The following is a 17,329-nucleotide window of genomic DNA, read 5'->3' as shown; positions in this document are numbered from 1 at the left end:
TCATTACTTCATCTGGGTTGTTCTCTGATTTCTCTGGGGATTTCTGAATTTATTGAAATTTATTTACACTAAAAAGTAGTTTACAACTTACATGGAATTTATCATGTTTAAATTGAGAAATTTTAATAAAAAAATTTCTCTGCATAAAATATAAATATAAAATTAGCATGTAAACCACCCTAGAATTGTGATTTGGAAGGTGATTAGAGGAGTGCTGGTGGTGCTTGGTGTTAATTTCTATCTTGATATTCATTAGACATTGAGACCTTTCAGCTCTTAGATTTTAGAGTAGAAAGTAGAAACAGGGTAGCAAAGTCATTACTCATTAGTGATTTGAAAGGTGAGAGGTTATAATATTGTAGTCTTGAGGCTATGGCGGGGCTAAAGTTTGGATGATTTCATTTCATACATGAGTCATGTAATTTGTGTGGAAGTGAAAATAGACTCATTGGAAATTACATATGATGTTTACTAATTGCTACCAAGGATTATTGAAAACGACCTCTTTGTTATCATTAACAAGAGTATAATTAATAAGGGTAACGTTGCGTACATCCAGCACCCCTAAACTCCACCCAGGGGAAGCTTCTTAATGACATTGAGATAATGGAATGTTGTTATAATATGCTTTCTATTCAATCTTTGAGTACATCACTATAGTTCTATTGTGCAGTATCATAATGGAACGTTATAATTCACATTTATGTTGTAAAAATCGATTCTTGCACTAGAATTCTGAGGATCATGTAACCGTATTATGGTGCAGAAAGACAGTGATGCTGTCAAGGAAGCACTTGATCAGTTAAGTGAAATTGGTTGGGCGAAAAGGTGGAGCTCTCAGCCATATGTCTCTCGTCGAACAGTAAGTTCCCGTTTAGCGTTCGCATTTAGATTGCAGACCTTCAACTTAATTAGTGGTTGAAGAATACTCATTCTATGCACTTGTTATATGCAGACTTCACTTAGAGAGCTGACTACTCTTGGAATCAAGAATGCAGAGAATCTTGCCATACCAAGCGTCAGAAATGATGTAAGTATAATTTGTGAGGCAAATCTATGCAGAACTTATCTGCCCATGGAAGGAGGAGGAAATAATTGGTTTATATGCCAATTTGAAATTGGGAGCAATAGTATTCAAGCCAAAGTTAGTTTTGTTAGGCTGCGACAATTTGTCACATAATCACCTCATGGCCCACTAATGGGCAAACCACTGGGCACCCATAGGCTTGGGTCCACAAACCCATAGTTGATGAGCGTTGACTTGTATACACACTTTTTGAGGTTCATTTTTCCCCAAAATCATATGGTATTAGGAGGATTACCCATCAAGCATTATATTCAAGTCCATAACCCATTATTTTAGCGATGTGAGATCTCCCTCACATGTGAAATATTTCTAACAAGTTTAAAAGGACTATGTGTCATGTATTCTCTGTTAGAAAATTGAGTTATAATCTTCTAGGCATGCTCTAACCTACCCCTGAATCAAAAAAAAATCATAAATCTTTGGTTATTGATATGAACTTGTATACAACGGACCAAAGTACTCAAATACTCGATATAAATAAACATTGTCTGCTGTTAATGGCTACTTTTTGAGGCATGCTCTAAGTTTTAACATACTTCCTTTGTTTTGAAATACTTACTACATTACGATTATTGGCACTTTTGATCGTTCAAGCTTATTTTATATATTGTGGCGAATGTGAGAAAAAATATAGTTAGTGGAATCTTGTTTGAATCGATTAATCACATACTTTGATTAGATGTGCATAGTTCAATATATAAATAATCAAAATAATAGATTGAATTACGTAAATGTCAAATGTAATAAGTATAATGAAAGGGAAGAAGTATTGTATTGTTTGACACTTGTGATAAGCTGTGATTACCCATTGAAGGCCATTCTAAGAAAAAATTGAATATACTTTGTGCAAAGGAAATTGAAAATATGATCCGGACATTGCAACACCATTCATCAACTTGATAATTTTCAGTCATGCAGGCAGCTTTTCTTGCTACAGTGGTTGGATCAACAGGATTTTTGGCTATTCTTGCTGGCCAGCTTCCTGGGGTTAGTTGCATCCTCTGATTCATTACTTACAGTCTGCTGATTTTCTTTTCAAATCTGTTGCAAGATTCAAGTATTTAACTGCATGGTAAATTGAGTAATGTTCACTTAATTTGCATGATTCACAATCTTTTGTGTTGCAACAAATGTTAAACCAGACCGGTTTTTTTTTGATAGATTTAAGTATAAACAAATACCTCTTTTGGTATGATCCATTATATGACTCATTAAATCGTATAAAATCATTAGTGATAATATAGAGGTTGTTTCCGATTAACCATTGGTAGTAAACATCATCTACAACTTCACATAAATAAAAAGTGCACATGATTCAATGAGTCATTTTACTATAGTCCATTATAATCCAAAATCAAAGAACTATAAATCTTTGGCTCTGTCGAAATAAAAAGCGTACCTTTTGTTATTCCAAACTTGAAATCCTCTTGTTTCAGTAATTATGAATTAGTTTCTTCAACAAGTATAAGATTGAGAAACTCTGGTTGTGTTGATTGTTTCCGACTTCTGAGATTTATCATCATGCCTTTTAGGACTGGGGCTTCTTCACGCCATATCTGATAGGAAGCATATCTTTGATAGTTTTGGCGGTGGGGAGCATTTCACCGGGGTAAGGAATTATCTACAATACATATTTATGGAGTTCTTACGTTTTATCTTTTTGTATCACCTTCTGTTGAGGGCAGTCGTCCCTGTCCACTAATTTACGTAAACCTTATGCTCTATATCAAACCTGTTGCAGACTTCTCCAGGCAGCCATCAGCGGATTCTCAGTGGTTTTTCCTGATTATCAAGAGAGGATATCTAGGCATGAAGCAGCTCATTTTCTAGGTAATCTCAAAATACAGTCGTTTTATAAACAAGCACGTCTTTTACGGCTACCTCATAATCATCAATCATCATGGTCGGTGTTACACGATTCAACACGATTCGCTGGCTAATTCGCTTTTCAAATGACAAGAAATAGCCTAAAACTGACTATAATTCATTTTTTCTGATTTGCAATTCAGAAGGATATTAGCAAATCATGTGACATTGGATTCATGGTATCATGCCCGAAGTTCATTCTTTTTGCTACCAAATTGTGTGTTTAAAATTCTCGTTCGAATGTGATTTAACATTGTTGTTCATCGTAGTTGCCTATTTGCTTGGCTTTCCGATTTTGGACTATTCTCTGGACATCGGAAAAGAACATGTAAACCTTGTCAATGACAAGTTGGAGAAGCTTATATACAGTGGACAGCTTGATTCCAAAGAACTTGATAGGTATAATTCGATTCAATAAATTTTCTGATGGTTCTTGAATCCATGTACTCTATTCTTTTGGTTAGTTCTATTTATACATTTTGAGCTTTGAGTAACAAATTTTCATCATCTTGTTTGCAATTTCGATTTTAACCCTGCTTTTCCCGTCTCTTCATGTCTTCAAATAAATAAAACTTTGAAGTTGTACGCTACTGATAGTGACATTTTTCCATACAACACGTTATAATCAGTTGCAAATATTTCAAAACAGGGGTAATAAATGGCAGTTTTATTTGCCTAGTAACTTAACACACGTGACTTAAGAAACAGTTATGGAGGAATTTTCAGTAATCGTAGCTTAGAAAAAGAACCTGTTTGTTGTGCAGGCTGGCGGTTGTGTCAATGGCTGGGCTCGCGGCTGAAGGACTGTCATATGATAAGGTTATTGGTCAATCTGCAGATCTTTTCTCTCTTCAGGTCTGTTTAATTTATTTTATTATTATTATTTTACAATAATTTTGTCAAAAATATTAAATCATAGTTAGAGGTATTCGTTTAAGTTATCGGGTCAATTTCAAATTAAGTGTTTCAGGCTGGTTTAAAATTGAATCTTGTATCCATATTGGTTTTACGTAGTTGTAAGTTTATTTTGAAGTTGGATCAAAGTCAGATTCGATTACAAGGTCAAGTATACGTTGAATTGCGAACACCTATAGTCGCAATCATGTTCCACATGAAATTGTTTACTACTTTGTCCCATTAAAATTACAACATTATACAAATTTATATCGAGAGTTTTGCCATGGCTTATATGATTCCTCTGTGGTCAATTACAGAGATTTTTAAATAGGAGCACACCACAACTAAGCAAGGATCAACAACAGAACCTCACTAGATGGGCGGTATGTTTAACCTCCTCTGTCTCGACTCTCGACTTTCTGACATGAAGTGCCTGATAATGACAAGCAATGTCTTTGTTCAGGTTTTGTTTGCAGGATCTCTCTTGAAGAACAATAAAGCAGTTCATGAAGCTCTAATGGCCGAAATGTCAAAGAAGGCAACTGTACTCGACTGCATCAAAGCTATTGAAATGAGTTGAGGAACCAAAGCTTATACTCGCAAAATTTTCTTCAATGCTTCAGTGTAAAGATCATTAAACGAGCCATAGGACAATTGACGAAGTAAATAGATAAAACAAGTTACAATTGTAATACTATTTTTATAAGGTTTGGTAAAAAAAAAAAAAAAAAAAAACTTTAATTTAAGATATACATTTCATTTATTTTAAAGAGCAAATGAGTACTCTTATTAGCTGATAAACTAAAGGCTTGCCTAACTAAGGAAATAGAGAAGACTTTTTGTTTAATTTAACTTTTCCTGTTGAAATACAAGTACCATTTTGACAAATTGACCATAATTATCTTCTGCATTAATTACTGCAAAATTGCAGAAGACAAGTACCAAACCTCATTAAGCAGCAACTTTTACAACCGGCCATACATCGACAACAAATCTCGCAATTTTCCAGCCTCGGAATCCAAGCTTTCAAAACTCATAGAAGCTGGTATTCTCCAGTTCCAGTTCCCAAACTGAAAAAACCCCAAGAATAAGAAAATGTAAAGTACCTTAGAAAGAAAAGCAAAGATCATAGTTTAGGTACGTGAGCTTAACCGACTGTTGGGGAGAAAACAAAAGAATCTCATTGAGAACTGATTCAGATTACCTGAGTAGCTGGAATATTCATCCTTGCAGAACTCCCAAGTTGAAGAACATCTTGCATTGGTATGATTGCTGTTTTTGCTACTGAAGAGAATGCACCTTGGATGAGTCCCCAAGAAATATCATTTTCCTTCTTGAGGGAAAGGTACCTTTGCACCTGCATCAATAATCAGGTGGAACTAAAGCACGGGCAGAGGAAAACGTAGCACAACAGCAAAACATAAAATAATCCAAGGAAATTTAGCTATTCCATTCTCTTGTACTGGTCACCAGATTGTTATGAAGAAAACTTACATGATGTTTCTCTTCTTGTTTCAGGTTGTCCCACCAGCCTACAACCTACCAAACACGAATTTATCCATCAAAAAATTAAACAAGACTATAGGAAGCACTAATTGCAATTCTCATAGAAATAGAAGCATGCAGGAAAGATAACTATTATAAATCTATGAGCCAAACTGGTGTTTAAAGTTGCTCATTTTTCAAAAAAAAAAAAAGCACCACTGCACAGTATAGTGCAGCACAAACTTTACCGTGTCATTATCATGAGTGCCAGTATATACTACTTGATTAATTTCATGATTATGCGGAAGATGAGGGTTTTCTGCATCGCTTCCAAAACCTGTACCATTTTACCGAAGCGTACTTATTAAGTCATCATTTTCATCAGGATCAATGAAACAGGGTATCCCTTCCACAATAATGAAAATGAGAAACAGGGCAGGGAGGATGAGAGCAGAGCAAAAGGGAAACATGGGTCATAAGGCGAAAAAGGCAGGTACCAAATTGCAGGACAGCCATTCCAGGTGCTCCAATAGATTTCCTTAGCTGAACTACGTCCTCTGTGATAACACCCTGTTATTGTGTAGATTACAACTTAGCTAAGATGATACACTCTAAAGCTTCTTTGTTTCTCAACCCAAAAAAAATTTACAAAAATAAAAAAAAAGAAAAGACACATATATCCAAAGCATGATCAAGTTCACAGTTATGTTACTTGATGCGGCGTACTCAACACTTAGAAATGAATATGGGTTATAGACACTTGAAATTTTATTTTGGAACAAAATGTGCTGCTTTAAAATTAGTTGCGGAGTTATCATGTACTCACATTATTTTTTTCAACCCAAAATTTTCTGCTTCTATGGAGTTCAAACAGGCACTCACTGTTGTAGAGTCATAGACTAAGTTGTTACCATTAAAGAAGCAAGGACAGAAATTCGCAATTTCTTGGTCTCTTGAAATATCGACTCCAGTGAGCTACAACTTCTACTCTACAAATCAGTTTAAGAAAGAGTGAAAGACCACTTGAAGATAGACATGGAGGCTGAGAGCTATCAACCGGCAGACAATGTGCAACAATCGATTTCAGAAGTGAGATGCGATAGTTCCAAGTTAAACTGTTGAAGCTGTAGTGTTTAGCATGATTGTACATAAATGCAGGATAGTGAAGCTCATCCAAGCATTAATTTTTGGATACAAGGCCCAGCATGACTGGTAACAAAAGTTATTCACAATCCTATCCAGGTCATAGCACAAGTAATTGGGAACTTTTTTTTAGTCGGCAAGATATTTTCAACTCACTCCCACCCTTTCAATTATAAAATCTAGGGTCCAAAATACAAGCTACTTAGGGCTTTATCTCGTACCGTGTAGGCTCTTTACAAACAGGTATCAGCTTAGTTTGTAAGAAGAATACTTGGTTAAATAAGGTATGATTGCTGCCTTCAGAACTGAAATTACTACTCCTTAAATTGGGTCCTTTAGACCTAATTTCATAAATCATTGAAACAATCTTCTATTTTGGCTTTGACTAATCACTACGTCTACTTGTATTGTCTTAGTGCTAGTTTTCTATTCAAGTTCATATATTCTGCTGTTCTTGATATTCCAATCACAGGAGCCTTCAAAAAGTTCATCCAAATTTGACTTCCATATAGCGTTAGATCTCGAAATCCTAGGTCTCATTGATCATATTTTCTGGAGAACTATTTTGTTTATTGATTTCTACATATCTAAATGCTTACAAGCTAGCTAATAGAAGACAACATAAAAAATAGAAGGAAACCAAAACTGCAGAACAGCATGCAAAATTAGCACACCCATTTACAAACAAATCTAAAACAACAAAAAAATAAATACAATTTCTCAAATCTCAGTTGGCATACCAGGTCTTCAGCAACAATGTCAATTTGTCCAACAGCCTTAAAGATTGCATCAAACAGTGATTTTCCAGGCCCAGCCTACTGTCATCAAACATCATTGCAGATAAGTTGAACAGTTAAGGAACTCGGTGCTTGAACTCTACAAAGTAAATTCGGGAAACCGACCTTCCATCGACCAACTGTTGCAATCCTTGCTTCTGTAAATCAATAATAGGCCATTGTTAAAATTGGTTTCAGAATTCGTATCTCTGGAACTTAACATAGAATCTGTAAAAGTAATAACATACCTGAAGGAACAGCCCAAAAACCAGCAAAACCACGAAAATGATCAATCCTGAACTCATCATACAGATCTGTCGCCCGTCGAATTCGACGTATCCACCATGAAAATCCTGCTCTCTCCATAGCTTTCCAATCATATAAAGGGCTAGAAGAAAAACTCGAGCTTATTGTTTTGACATTGTGAAATGACTAGAAGATATTACAGAAGTCCAGAGAAATCACATATAACATTGAAGGAGGAATACATGGGATAAAGCTCATCAGAAGTGACAAGGTTGGAACAAGATTGTGCCAGTAACCAAACAGGAACAACATATTCAAAATTTATGAACCATGCAACAAGTAACAGCAACAATGCCTAAGATGTATCACAAACAAGATAAGACAAACTTCCATAATCATCTTGCCATTTTGTTTTGAACCTTTAAGCACTGTAGGGCAAGTAATGTATAGCTTATTTCTGTTGGATGGTAATTGATGGTCCATCATTATAAATGTGCTATGTGTCTGCAAGAGGTCAACTCTTTATAAACACTAAGTTGATGACAAGTGCGTATCCAAACACCTATTTGGTCTATTTTACTATGAGCTTTGATGATTATCTAATGTATTTGGGCATATTATGAGCTTTATGGAGTTAGAATAGAGTTTAAGGTGCTTTTATGCCTTAGATTTAATTTTTCTATGTTCTTATGACTTTTTGCCTTTTTGGAATTATTTGGGGCAAAATGGTAATTTATGATGAAAGATGAAAGCTCCGGATTTTTATTTAATAAATGCTTCCATGTCAAGAGATCGAGATGACCCATCGAAGGTGGTGGTCAATGGGTCGTCAAAAGTCAATTGTGCCCAAGACCTAGACCTAGACCCATCGACAGGTTGGCCAACGCACTTTCCTTGTTGTAGCACTCCTAGACGAGATAACTCAATCGCTCTATGGAGACGTGTCTTGACGCATGTTGTTTGCTAACGACACTGTGTAGGTGGATGAGACTACAATGCTAAATTAAAACGATGGAGGCTTTGAATTAAGACAAAGTAAGATGGACTACATGAAATGTCAATGTAGCACAAAAAAGACATGTCTCAAAGTGGATGCTTTAAATACCTTGGGTCCATATTCCAAAGTAATAGAAAACGGGAGATATTAAACAAGATGTGACCTATAGAATTAAGTGTGGACCGTCGAGAAAAAAATAAAGTGACTAGTGAGATATTTTTTGACTGAGGTATGCTCCTAAAGCTAAAGGGAAAGTTTTATTGGAAGACCATTAGAAAAGTGCAAAGATTAGAATGTTAAGCTTTTCGAAAGCATCATAGTAGGAAATGTGAACGCTTCAATATACATCCTAAGGGATAGACTTGAAAACGGAAATATAAGAAAGAGCTCAAGAGTCGCAAATAATGAGAAGATGAAAGAGAATTATTCAAAATGATTTAAGAATATGCAAAGATGAGGTATTGCTAAACTGGTAGAAAGATAGAAAGTTAGAATTCAAGGGAATAGCAACAAGGACGAGAAATAACAAAGATGACCCGCAAGAGTAAAAAGGATATGAAGGATTTATACTTGAAGATAAAGATGGTTGAAACTCGAAATAGATGGCGAAGAAGAATTCAAGTAAACGACCACTGAAATTAACCCATTGCTTCATGTAGAGCAAAATTCAATATTTTGGGATAAAGGCTTTGACATTGTCGAATATTCTTAGCTTAGGCGTGTGTTTCCATTAAAGAGTCTTAGTCAAGCTTTGTTTATGGTTTTATTCGAATGTAGCTTGATTTAAATGATTTTATGTTTTCTTGTTTTGAGTTTGTAATTCTTTTTCAACACATCAAATTGCAGAAAAGGATGAAATGCGCAGAGTTGGGCCAAGTTAAAGCTTTATGTGGGAAATAAGTCCATTAGACATCTAGGGTTCCCAAGTTTTGGCCCTCATGGCTAAAAAAAATGAAATTTGCGTTTAAGTTCGGATTCAAATTTGAAATGTAAATTCAAATCCTTGATAAGCAAGTCAAAAGACATAGGATAAAATACAGGCGCCTACTAATGGACGTTCAGCTGGATTCAAAGTTTAACACTTATTTTTTAAATGGTCAACGAAGTAGAGAAAAACAAGGAACTAATACTAATATGCGTGCAAAAGGATTTATATACAATATCGGACTACACATCTATTCCCAAGTAAGATTCAAATTGATTTGGGGCCTATTCCGCGTAAAGTAGTTATTTGTTGTTTAGGTAGTTGTGAGTAGTTGTAGTTGTCTAATTTGTTGCCTTAGATATTAATGTTCGACAAAGGTAGATGTCACGGTAGTTTTCATAATATAATTTATATTAATTTAATTACTTTTGGATACTTATTTTATCATTTATTAAGTTTAAAATTATTTGATCTAGTTTATTAATTACATTTTTATAGTAATTTGACAAAATTTAATAGAAGCACATAGATTTCTAATATAAATTAAAAGATAATACAATCACTTTAATAATAATTAATAGGGCAAAAATAAATTAATTGAGTTTGTTTTTTTAAATTCAACGTTAGAAATTTTGCTATAATATTTCTAACTTCTAAGGAGATGCAGTATGGGTTTATGAGTTTTTATGCAATTATGGCATGAGATAGGTAATTGTTGACTGCAAAAATAAATCCATTAAAATAGGTAGATAGGCAAATATTTATTGAGAAAAGTATGCTATTTTTTTAAATTCTAATCTCAAATTTATGACGTTACATTGATTAACGTTTTACAAACAACTACCAAACCACTAAAGGCTACTTGAATCACAAGTTTGCCAAACACTTTTTTCTTTGTAGAGTAGTGTTTTATCCCGATTAAACCACTAAAAGGTACCTAAATTGCTACGCTGAACACACCCTTGAACTATTGAAGATAGACCTTATCACAGTGCCATCAATCATAGCCGATTTTAAATATTTTTGAATTCCAACGGTTTTAGCTTAAAATTAGAAAGTTCAAATTTTGTATTCTTTTATTACATGCTTGTTATGAAGTTCGGTGAGTTGCATTACAAATATTCCAGACGTGTGATATAAAACAAGTCGAGTTATTCAAAAAAATTTAGGATTGGGAGCAGATAGTCATCCACGGAAATCAAAGTCAGTGAATGTCCCTTATCCCTACGCCAATCCCCAAACCATAATATAGAATAACATCCCTTCTCTTCTCTCAAAGAACCCTACGCCTATCCAACCCTCAAACACATCATTTATCCTTTGTACGCCTATCCCTTCCCTCAATCCCTACGCAATCTATCAACCTTCATATACACTTTCTAAACCTAACGTGAAACTCAAAGTGCTAAACATGTATCATCCGGTTTATACACCAATAAGTGAAGCATAATAACCCACTAGGAAAGAAATTTAAATTAAAGGAAGAAGGCATTTCAATCAAACAGTAACCAACCTGCCCCACAACTGACCGGTTTCACTAAATGCATCAGGAGGAACACCACTGACTAATAGAGGAAAGCCTTTCCTGTTCTGCATAAAACAACAAATATCAACATCACAGGCTAAAATAAAGATTTAGTATCATACAATAGAACCTAAGTTTGTGGTTTAAATCTGACTCACCAGCAAAAACTGTTTTTTGTTAGCCCAGACGTCTGCACTGTGATAACCCACATAGATTGGCATATCTCCCATGATCTTGATTCCCTTTAGTTGCGCATAATTACGAACTTTTTTCCATTGTCTTTGGAATAAAAACTGCTGGGCGATGAACAAGTCAATCTGTCCAACTAAAAATTTGAGTACTTTATAACTAAATGAAGTATCAAATGCACACTAATCAAAGAGCATAGGCATGCCAAATCTTACAAAGTCCTTTTGGCTTTGATAAATTTTCACTAGAGCAGAGAGGTGACGGTTTTTTAAAGGCTCAGGCCACTCATACCAAGTCAATGTATTACACAAACTGTCAATTGCAGCAAAATATGCTGCATCCTCAAGCCAGCCTGCATAGAAGAGGAAAACTCTTCAACAGAATATTGAAATATTGAGATTTGAGCAGTCCACTCTATGTCGCCAGCAACATGGACAAAGAGCCAATCATGATTAGTTGCAACTCTTGAGAAATTACTCTGCAGAACATGTTGCCATATTGATAGCCAAGATTTCATGAAGTACATTTCAAAAAACCAACTCAACCAAAAGCTTAAGCTGATAGTTGAGGCCTCAGGATATGCTATATACTCTAACACGCCCCCTCACACGAGAGCCCTTTGATTAATGTGGATACAACACAAGTCCTCCTCATACCTGATGCTGGTTGAGATTCGAACCTGTGACCTCTTATCACGCTGGCTCTAATACCATGTCAAGGAACTGACTCAACCAAAAGCTTACGCTGATGGTTGAGGCCCCAGGATATGTTATATACTCTAATAGTATCTGGAAGAGCACTTGAACAACAAAGGTATATAAAAGGGATTTTCAAAGTTTAGTGGTAAAATCTATCCGGGAAATGTTTTTCCACTGAGGATCTAGTATGTAGCAATGGAATTTTACTCTTTTCTATATTTTCCCTTATTTTGATCTTCCACATTATTAATTACAGTTAGTGTTTCTAACTTGACCTAAAAGTTTGTCTTATACCCTTGATCATTGTGCTTGTACGTGGAACTCACATTGTAATTTATACTTGTGCATTTTTTTCTTATAGAATCAACCATAAAAAGTAGGCTAGTTTAATTTTTTTTCAAGAAATTTTTCCGTGCAGTAAATACTAATAGCATAATTAATTTTGTCATCTCTACATTATTTTTCACTGCCCATAAATATTTTCAGAAATTTATATCCACAATTTATTGTTTAACGCCTATGAATTGTACAACCTCCATTGAAGTTCTTCAAAAACTTGAAAATACTACAATTAATAAGCACATGAGGCACTGATAGTTAGAATCTCCTAATTCTTTTAAATCACTTCAGGAAAATTTGTTGATCGGTTGATATGTTTGGATACTAGTTCGGTCACAATACTTAATACTCATTTTATGCGCCTAACCTATATCCTCATTGATGCCAAGTTCTAAAACAAAATGATAAACTTGTTAACCTGAATTGTACGGAATATAAATGTGTTGACTTAGCATGAACTATTTAATTTTTGTTATTAATTCAATAAATGGTGTCCTATTAAGTGCAAAATGATCAAGCAATCCATAAATTTACATTCTAAAATTTACTTTTTGTCATATGTAAGGCAATATCTTTCCAAAAATAAAAAAGAGAAATTAAAAGTTTTTTTGCTTCTAGAAAACGACATTTTAAATAAAGGTCTCATGTAGCTTATTATAAATTTTCAAATTAACTGCCTATTCATTTGTCCATGACTCTTTCATGAATCGATATACCACAGCAATCAAAACTGAGAGCAAATCAGAGAAAGCAACCCACTAGATATATTAGGATCTCTTTGAAAATCTTGAAGCTGCCTTTTAAGTTCTCCATCACTCATTATAAGTCGCTCTGCAGCCTAGCAAATAAGGAGCTGTTAACAAATAGTGTTCCACAAAAACTCATGGTAATGAAAACAGGATAGAACTATCATAAAATACGTTTAATGTAATATGAAAAGTGACTCAAGTTTTTATAAAAATATATATTTCCTCTCTGTTGATGGCTAGAAACGTAGTCAATCCGCGTGCCAAATATGTTGCGTGGCTTGCAATGACAACAGGTAACGTGTGCAAGTGAAAGCCATATTTGATTTTGACTTTCAAACTAAGTGGGCAAGCTCCTTAGACGATTAACCATCTATTTTTTGTGTGATAGTTGTTAAAATCAAAGTGTTTGATTTCTTTCTTATAGTAGAGATTATGGGACTTTGAGGAGGAAATTGAGAATGTGGCACGTATCAACACCAAAAAAACGAGTACACCTGGATGCAAAGAAATGATATTGTTTTAAAAGTAAAGCTTCCCCTATTTTGATTGTCAATTAGAATCACTTGTAGGGGAAATGATGTTATGGGTGATAAGTTGGTGAGAGAATAATCTTCTGTGGAGCTGGGCTTTGTTGATCTTGGGTGTGCGATGCAGTGATCATAGCTGTCCCTCACTTTAGGAATTTTTCCATCCTGTATCTTCTCTCTGGTATATATAAAATTCATTTGCAAATAAGAATCTGACGAAAGTCATCACATAGAATTTACCTTTGCAATCAAAGGATCTTTAATCTGAGCAACAGTATCAAAATTTACTTTTTCTGCATCTCTACAACAAGAAAATTATGTGATTGATATAATAGAAAATGCAGAATAAAGGGAAAATGAGTAGCCAATAAACTGTAGGGAGTAGGGGCAATGACCAAAAGTTCAAGAACGGTGTAGTGAGGCTTACAAAGGTTCCGGGAGTTCTTCTGGGTACAATAACCCATCCTTTACAAGCTCTTCAAGAGAAATCAAAAGAGTGTTCCCACAATTGGCATCCTACATTCCAATTTTATTAACATTTAAAACTTTGTCCTCTGCTACAGACATCTGTTGAATTTGACTAAATGCATTACAACTGAATTAAACTGAACTCATTAGAGCTGAATTGAACTACATTATAAATAATAATGTATATATGAGAGAATAAAGTACTGAATGAATAAAATCAAGAGATAACCGCCCACAAGATACATGAAAAAATCACCATACTAACATTCAGTATGCCAACGAATCGTCAATACTAAGCTGCACTCTGCCACATTTGGTATCTCTGGGGCCCATACTCGTCAAAGAGGCCAAGGACTCCTTGCCATCGAGACCAATTACTTGTCGGTTCAATTGACACGTGCTATGATCTCTTGGTCAAAATTTCCCCGTTAATTGTTAAAGTCAACCAATGTGATGTCAAGATCTTTGACACAACATTGACCACTAGTATGACTCTTGAATGATTTGAAAATTACAATGAATCAAACAGATCCATCTCTTATTTGATTTGGTATGATCTAAATCTTTTTGATCTTATTTAATGTAATCTCTAAGGTTGATGCACACTAATTTATTATACACCAAGTCCATACAAGATCTATTCTCCCCTCATTATAACCCCTCCTTTTTTAATAGAACCTTTTAATTATTTTTATCATTTCAAACATCAATAATCACTAATCATACCAATAAAAAATAATTCATCTAACACACCACATTTCCAACATTCAAGTCATATTCTTATTCTTTTTATATTTCCACATTTACTCCTACTAACACATTAAAATTTTAATAAAAGCATGTAATCCAAATTTGAATCATTTTTTCTTGCATAAAATAACCGAATGAAAGGATCAATAGTGTAAATTGTTAGAATGGTTTTCCCACATCGATAAATTAAATATAGTGTGCACTTTTTATAAGTCATTGGAACCCTTTCTCCAGGCTCTCACTGCCATATGATTTTGAGATGGCATCTCTTTGAAATTCACAAGTCCATTTCAATTTAACCTTAAAAACTGAATGGTAGGTCTGAAAAAATGGTGTTCCTACTCGAATTGATTACTTTTACATGTGAACTTGACAGGGTTCCTGTGAGCGTTGTTGGGATGGTTTGTCCCACGTCGATTAACTATAGATAGTATGCATAATTTGTAAGTGATTGGAGTGTTTTCACCCATTGTCATATGTTTTTGGATGGTCTCCCCTTGTCATAATTCAATGTAGTATGAAAATTTTCACACCACAAAATTTGCACAAAAATATTTTTAAAACAAAGAAAAAAAGACAAACCTGGCCAGAGTACGGCGAGCCTTCTTCATTAGCTTTTCGACCTGGAGGAACCAATGGAAGAACCTGTCAATCAAATATTCACATTCAAACAACAATTAAACAATTACAGAAGTAACACCACAATCCAATTTAAAATTAAAAAAGAGAGAAACCTGCCAAAGAGAGCAACCAGAATCATGAAGCCAATCAATAAATCGAAAAGCCTGTTGACCGAGATCGCCAATGCCGTGAGGTCCGGGCAACGACGTAGGATGTAAAAGAATTCCTGCTCTCCGGCGATCTTCTAGGGTTTTCTTCGGGAGATACTGGTCGTAATCCGAGGGTAAATCTTGGCCCACATCAATGTCGGTGATGGAAATTGATTGAGTAGCAACCGAAGTGATATGTGAAGAAGAATAGGAGATAGAAAGTGGAAGAGAGTAATGGAGGTTGAGTTTAGATGAAGGAATGGATAGAGATGGTGGACGGAATGAGAGAGAATTGAGAGACGCCATTGACATCATTGCTGTTTTGAAAATGGTGGAAGATGAGATGGAAGAAGAATGTATATGTTGTTCAATTAGTGAGGTTGAGTCACTCCACTGACTCGGATGTCACTACTCGGTACTCATCATCATCATCATCATCCTACTATGTATCCCGCTTATAGAAAAATTATGGATAAGGTCTGGAGAGGAAAGTATAGCGACAACTTATACCATAAAGGAAAGCGCGGTCAAAGGAGTCTCGACTCGAGAAAAAGAAGGAAGAAGAAGAGAAAAAATAAGAAGACCTACACGAAAAAGATAGATTAAAAGCATATACATAGAATAAATAAGAAGAATCAACTATAAAAAACAAAAACTAATAATAAGAAACAAGAATAGCAAGAAGACAAGAACAACAACGTAAACTACAAAGATATCAGTAATCTAAAACATGAATATAACGCTTCTAACTATCCCTATTCCTAATCAGGTCCTCGTAATAAGTTTAACTCACGTAACTCGGTACTCTAAAATAATTGTAGCACAAACTGTGTAACCGTATTGGATGAAGTGTTTTGGCGGTGGATCGTAGAATTTGGCACTCTTATTTAGATATTTACTTCATCGGAATTAATAAATCGTTATTTCCTCCATCCCTAATTTATAATTTTGATATGTCCCATCAAATTTTTTTTATTTTATATTTGTAATAAATATTTTTTTGGTCATATAGCTAACGAGTCTATTGCAAGGAATTTTGATTGGTTTACTCTAACTATAATGTAATAAGAATAAAATATATCAGGAATACAGTTTAAATCTGTTAATTTTGTAGAATTAACCTAATAAAACTATTATCAACTAATTTAAAAATTCTAGTTGTAAACAATAATAAAAATAGTCTAAGGCATCAATAATCACACAATTTGCTGGTATTGTTTTGGTGTTTATAGATTACGACAAGTTAATTGAACGTAATAATTTGTTACCTCAATGTTACGTTGTATCGAATAATTATCTTTTTAGGGCCTTATTAATTCAATCCTCAAACTTTGATTATAATGATTAACTTAATAGAAATTTAACTTAAATTTACCTCAAACCTAAATTAATTACCCCATCTCAAACTTCAGTTTTATTAAATGAGTTAATAAAGATGTTTAATTTAAAATTCATTAACCATATATTTAAATACAAATTCTAAGTCTATAATGAGCTTTCATTTAGTTTTAATCCATATTTAAATTCCGATCGTTCCTTTTGCCATAGATGAATTATCTACTTACTAAACACATTAATTAATTATAAACATACAATTATAATTATTCTAGGCATATTAATAAGCATACATATAGGATATTAACAAGCATACATATAGGATTGAAAATTACTAGACTAAGAAATGTGAATTATAAAAGCAATAAAAAAAATTACTTTAATTACTCACAACGTGAATTTATATTCAACTGACAAAAATTGACTTTAATGAAATTAGCAATTTTTAAAATAAAAAATAAATAAAATTAGGGTAAAAGGGAAAATGAAAAATATCTTTAAGAGATTCTAAATTTTAAAAATTAACTCTTTTTAGGCATAAAATTCATCCTTTGATA

General features: G+C 34.1%; 2 protein-coding genes across 2 annotated transcripts in view; one reads left to right on the top strand and one right to left on the bottom strand.

The window, feature by feature from the left end:
• LOC130820122 (uncharacterized) overlaps positions 1 to 4,596 on the top strand; it is a 5,075-nt gene extending 479 nt beyond the window's left edge. Inside the window, exons 2-10 of the mRNA XM_057685373.1 lie at positions 767 to 862; positions 956 to 1,030; positions 2,006 to 2,074; positions 2,620 to 2,696; positions 2,829 to 2,917; positions 3,223 to 3,352; positions 3,718 to 3,808; positions 4,168 to 4,233; positions 4,314 to 4,596. Of these exons, the coding sequence (XP_057541356.1) occupies positions 767 to 862; positions 956 to 1,030; positions 2,006 to 2,074; positions 2,620 to 2,696; positions 2,829 to 2,917; positions 3,223 to 3,352; positions 3,718 to 3,808; positions 4,168 to 4,233; positions 4,314 to 4,430 (810 nt within the window). The 3' untranslated portion in view covers positions 4,431 to 4,596. The remainder of the gene's footprint in view (positions 1 to 766; positions 863 to 955; positions 1,031 to 2,005; positions 2,075 to 2,619; positions 2,697 to 2,828; positions 2,918 to 3,222; positions 3,353 to 3,717; positions 3,809 to 4,167; positions 4,234 to 4,313) is intronic.
• LOC130820121 (4-alpha-glucanotransferase, chloroplastic/amyloplastic) lies at positions 4,505 to 15,856 on the bottom strand. The gene is made up of 16 exons (XM_057685372.1): positions 15,402 to 15,856; positions 15,250 to 15,312; positions 13,877 to 13,965; positions 13,690 to 13,750; positions 12,933 to 13,011; positions 11,352 to 11,488; positions 11,106 to 11,264; positions 10,936 to 11,012; positions 7,503 to 7,642; positions 7,381 to 7,412; positions 7,219 to 7,293; positions 5,833 to 5,905; positions 5,584 to 5,672; positions 5,345 to 5,389; positions 5,055 to 5,207; positions 4,505 to 4,920 (listed from the first exon to the last, which is right to left on the bottom strand). The coding sequence occupies exons 1-16, from the start codon at positions 15,750 to 15,752 to the stop codon at positions 4,816 to 4,818; spliced, it is 1,728 nt and encodes a 575-aa protein (XP_057541355.1). The 5' UTR covers positions 15,753 to 15,856; the 3' UTR covers positions 4,505 to 4,815.
• Between the last annotated feature and the right edge of the window lie 1,473 nt (positions 15,857 to 17,329).

This window comes from Amaranthus tricolor, chromosome 8 (genome assembly GCF_026212465.1).
Source record: "Amaranthus tricolor cultivar Red isolate AtriRed21 chromosome 8, ASM2621246v1, whole genome shotgun sequence".
NCBI classification, from domain to species: Eukaryota; Viridiplantae; Streptophyta; class Magnoliopsida; order Caryophyllales; family Amaranthaceae; genus Amaranthus; species Amaranthus tricolor.
This window is presented reverse-complemented; position numbering and strand designations above follow the sequence as displayed.

What these genes read in the sequence shown, in the direction of transcription:
- LOC130820121 (XM_057685372.1), bottom strand. Translation starts at nt 15,752, where the DNA reads ATGATGTCAATGGCGTCTCTCAATTCTCTCTCATTCCGTCCACCATCT. An exon ending in GAAGAACTCCCGGAACCTTT is followed by an intron (nt 13,751 to 13,876) that starts GTAAGCCTCACT and finishes TTCTTGTTGTAG; the next exon opens with AGATGCAGAAAAAGTAAATT. An exon ending in GCACTCATGATAATGACACG is followed by an intron (nt 5,390 to 5,583) that starts GTAAAGTTTGTG and finishes CGTGTTTGGTAG; the next exon opens with GTTGTAGGCTGGTGGGACAA.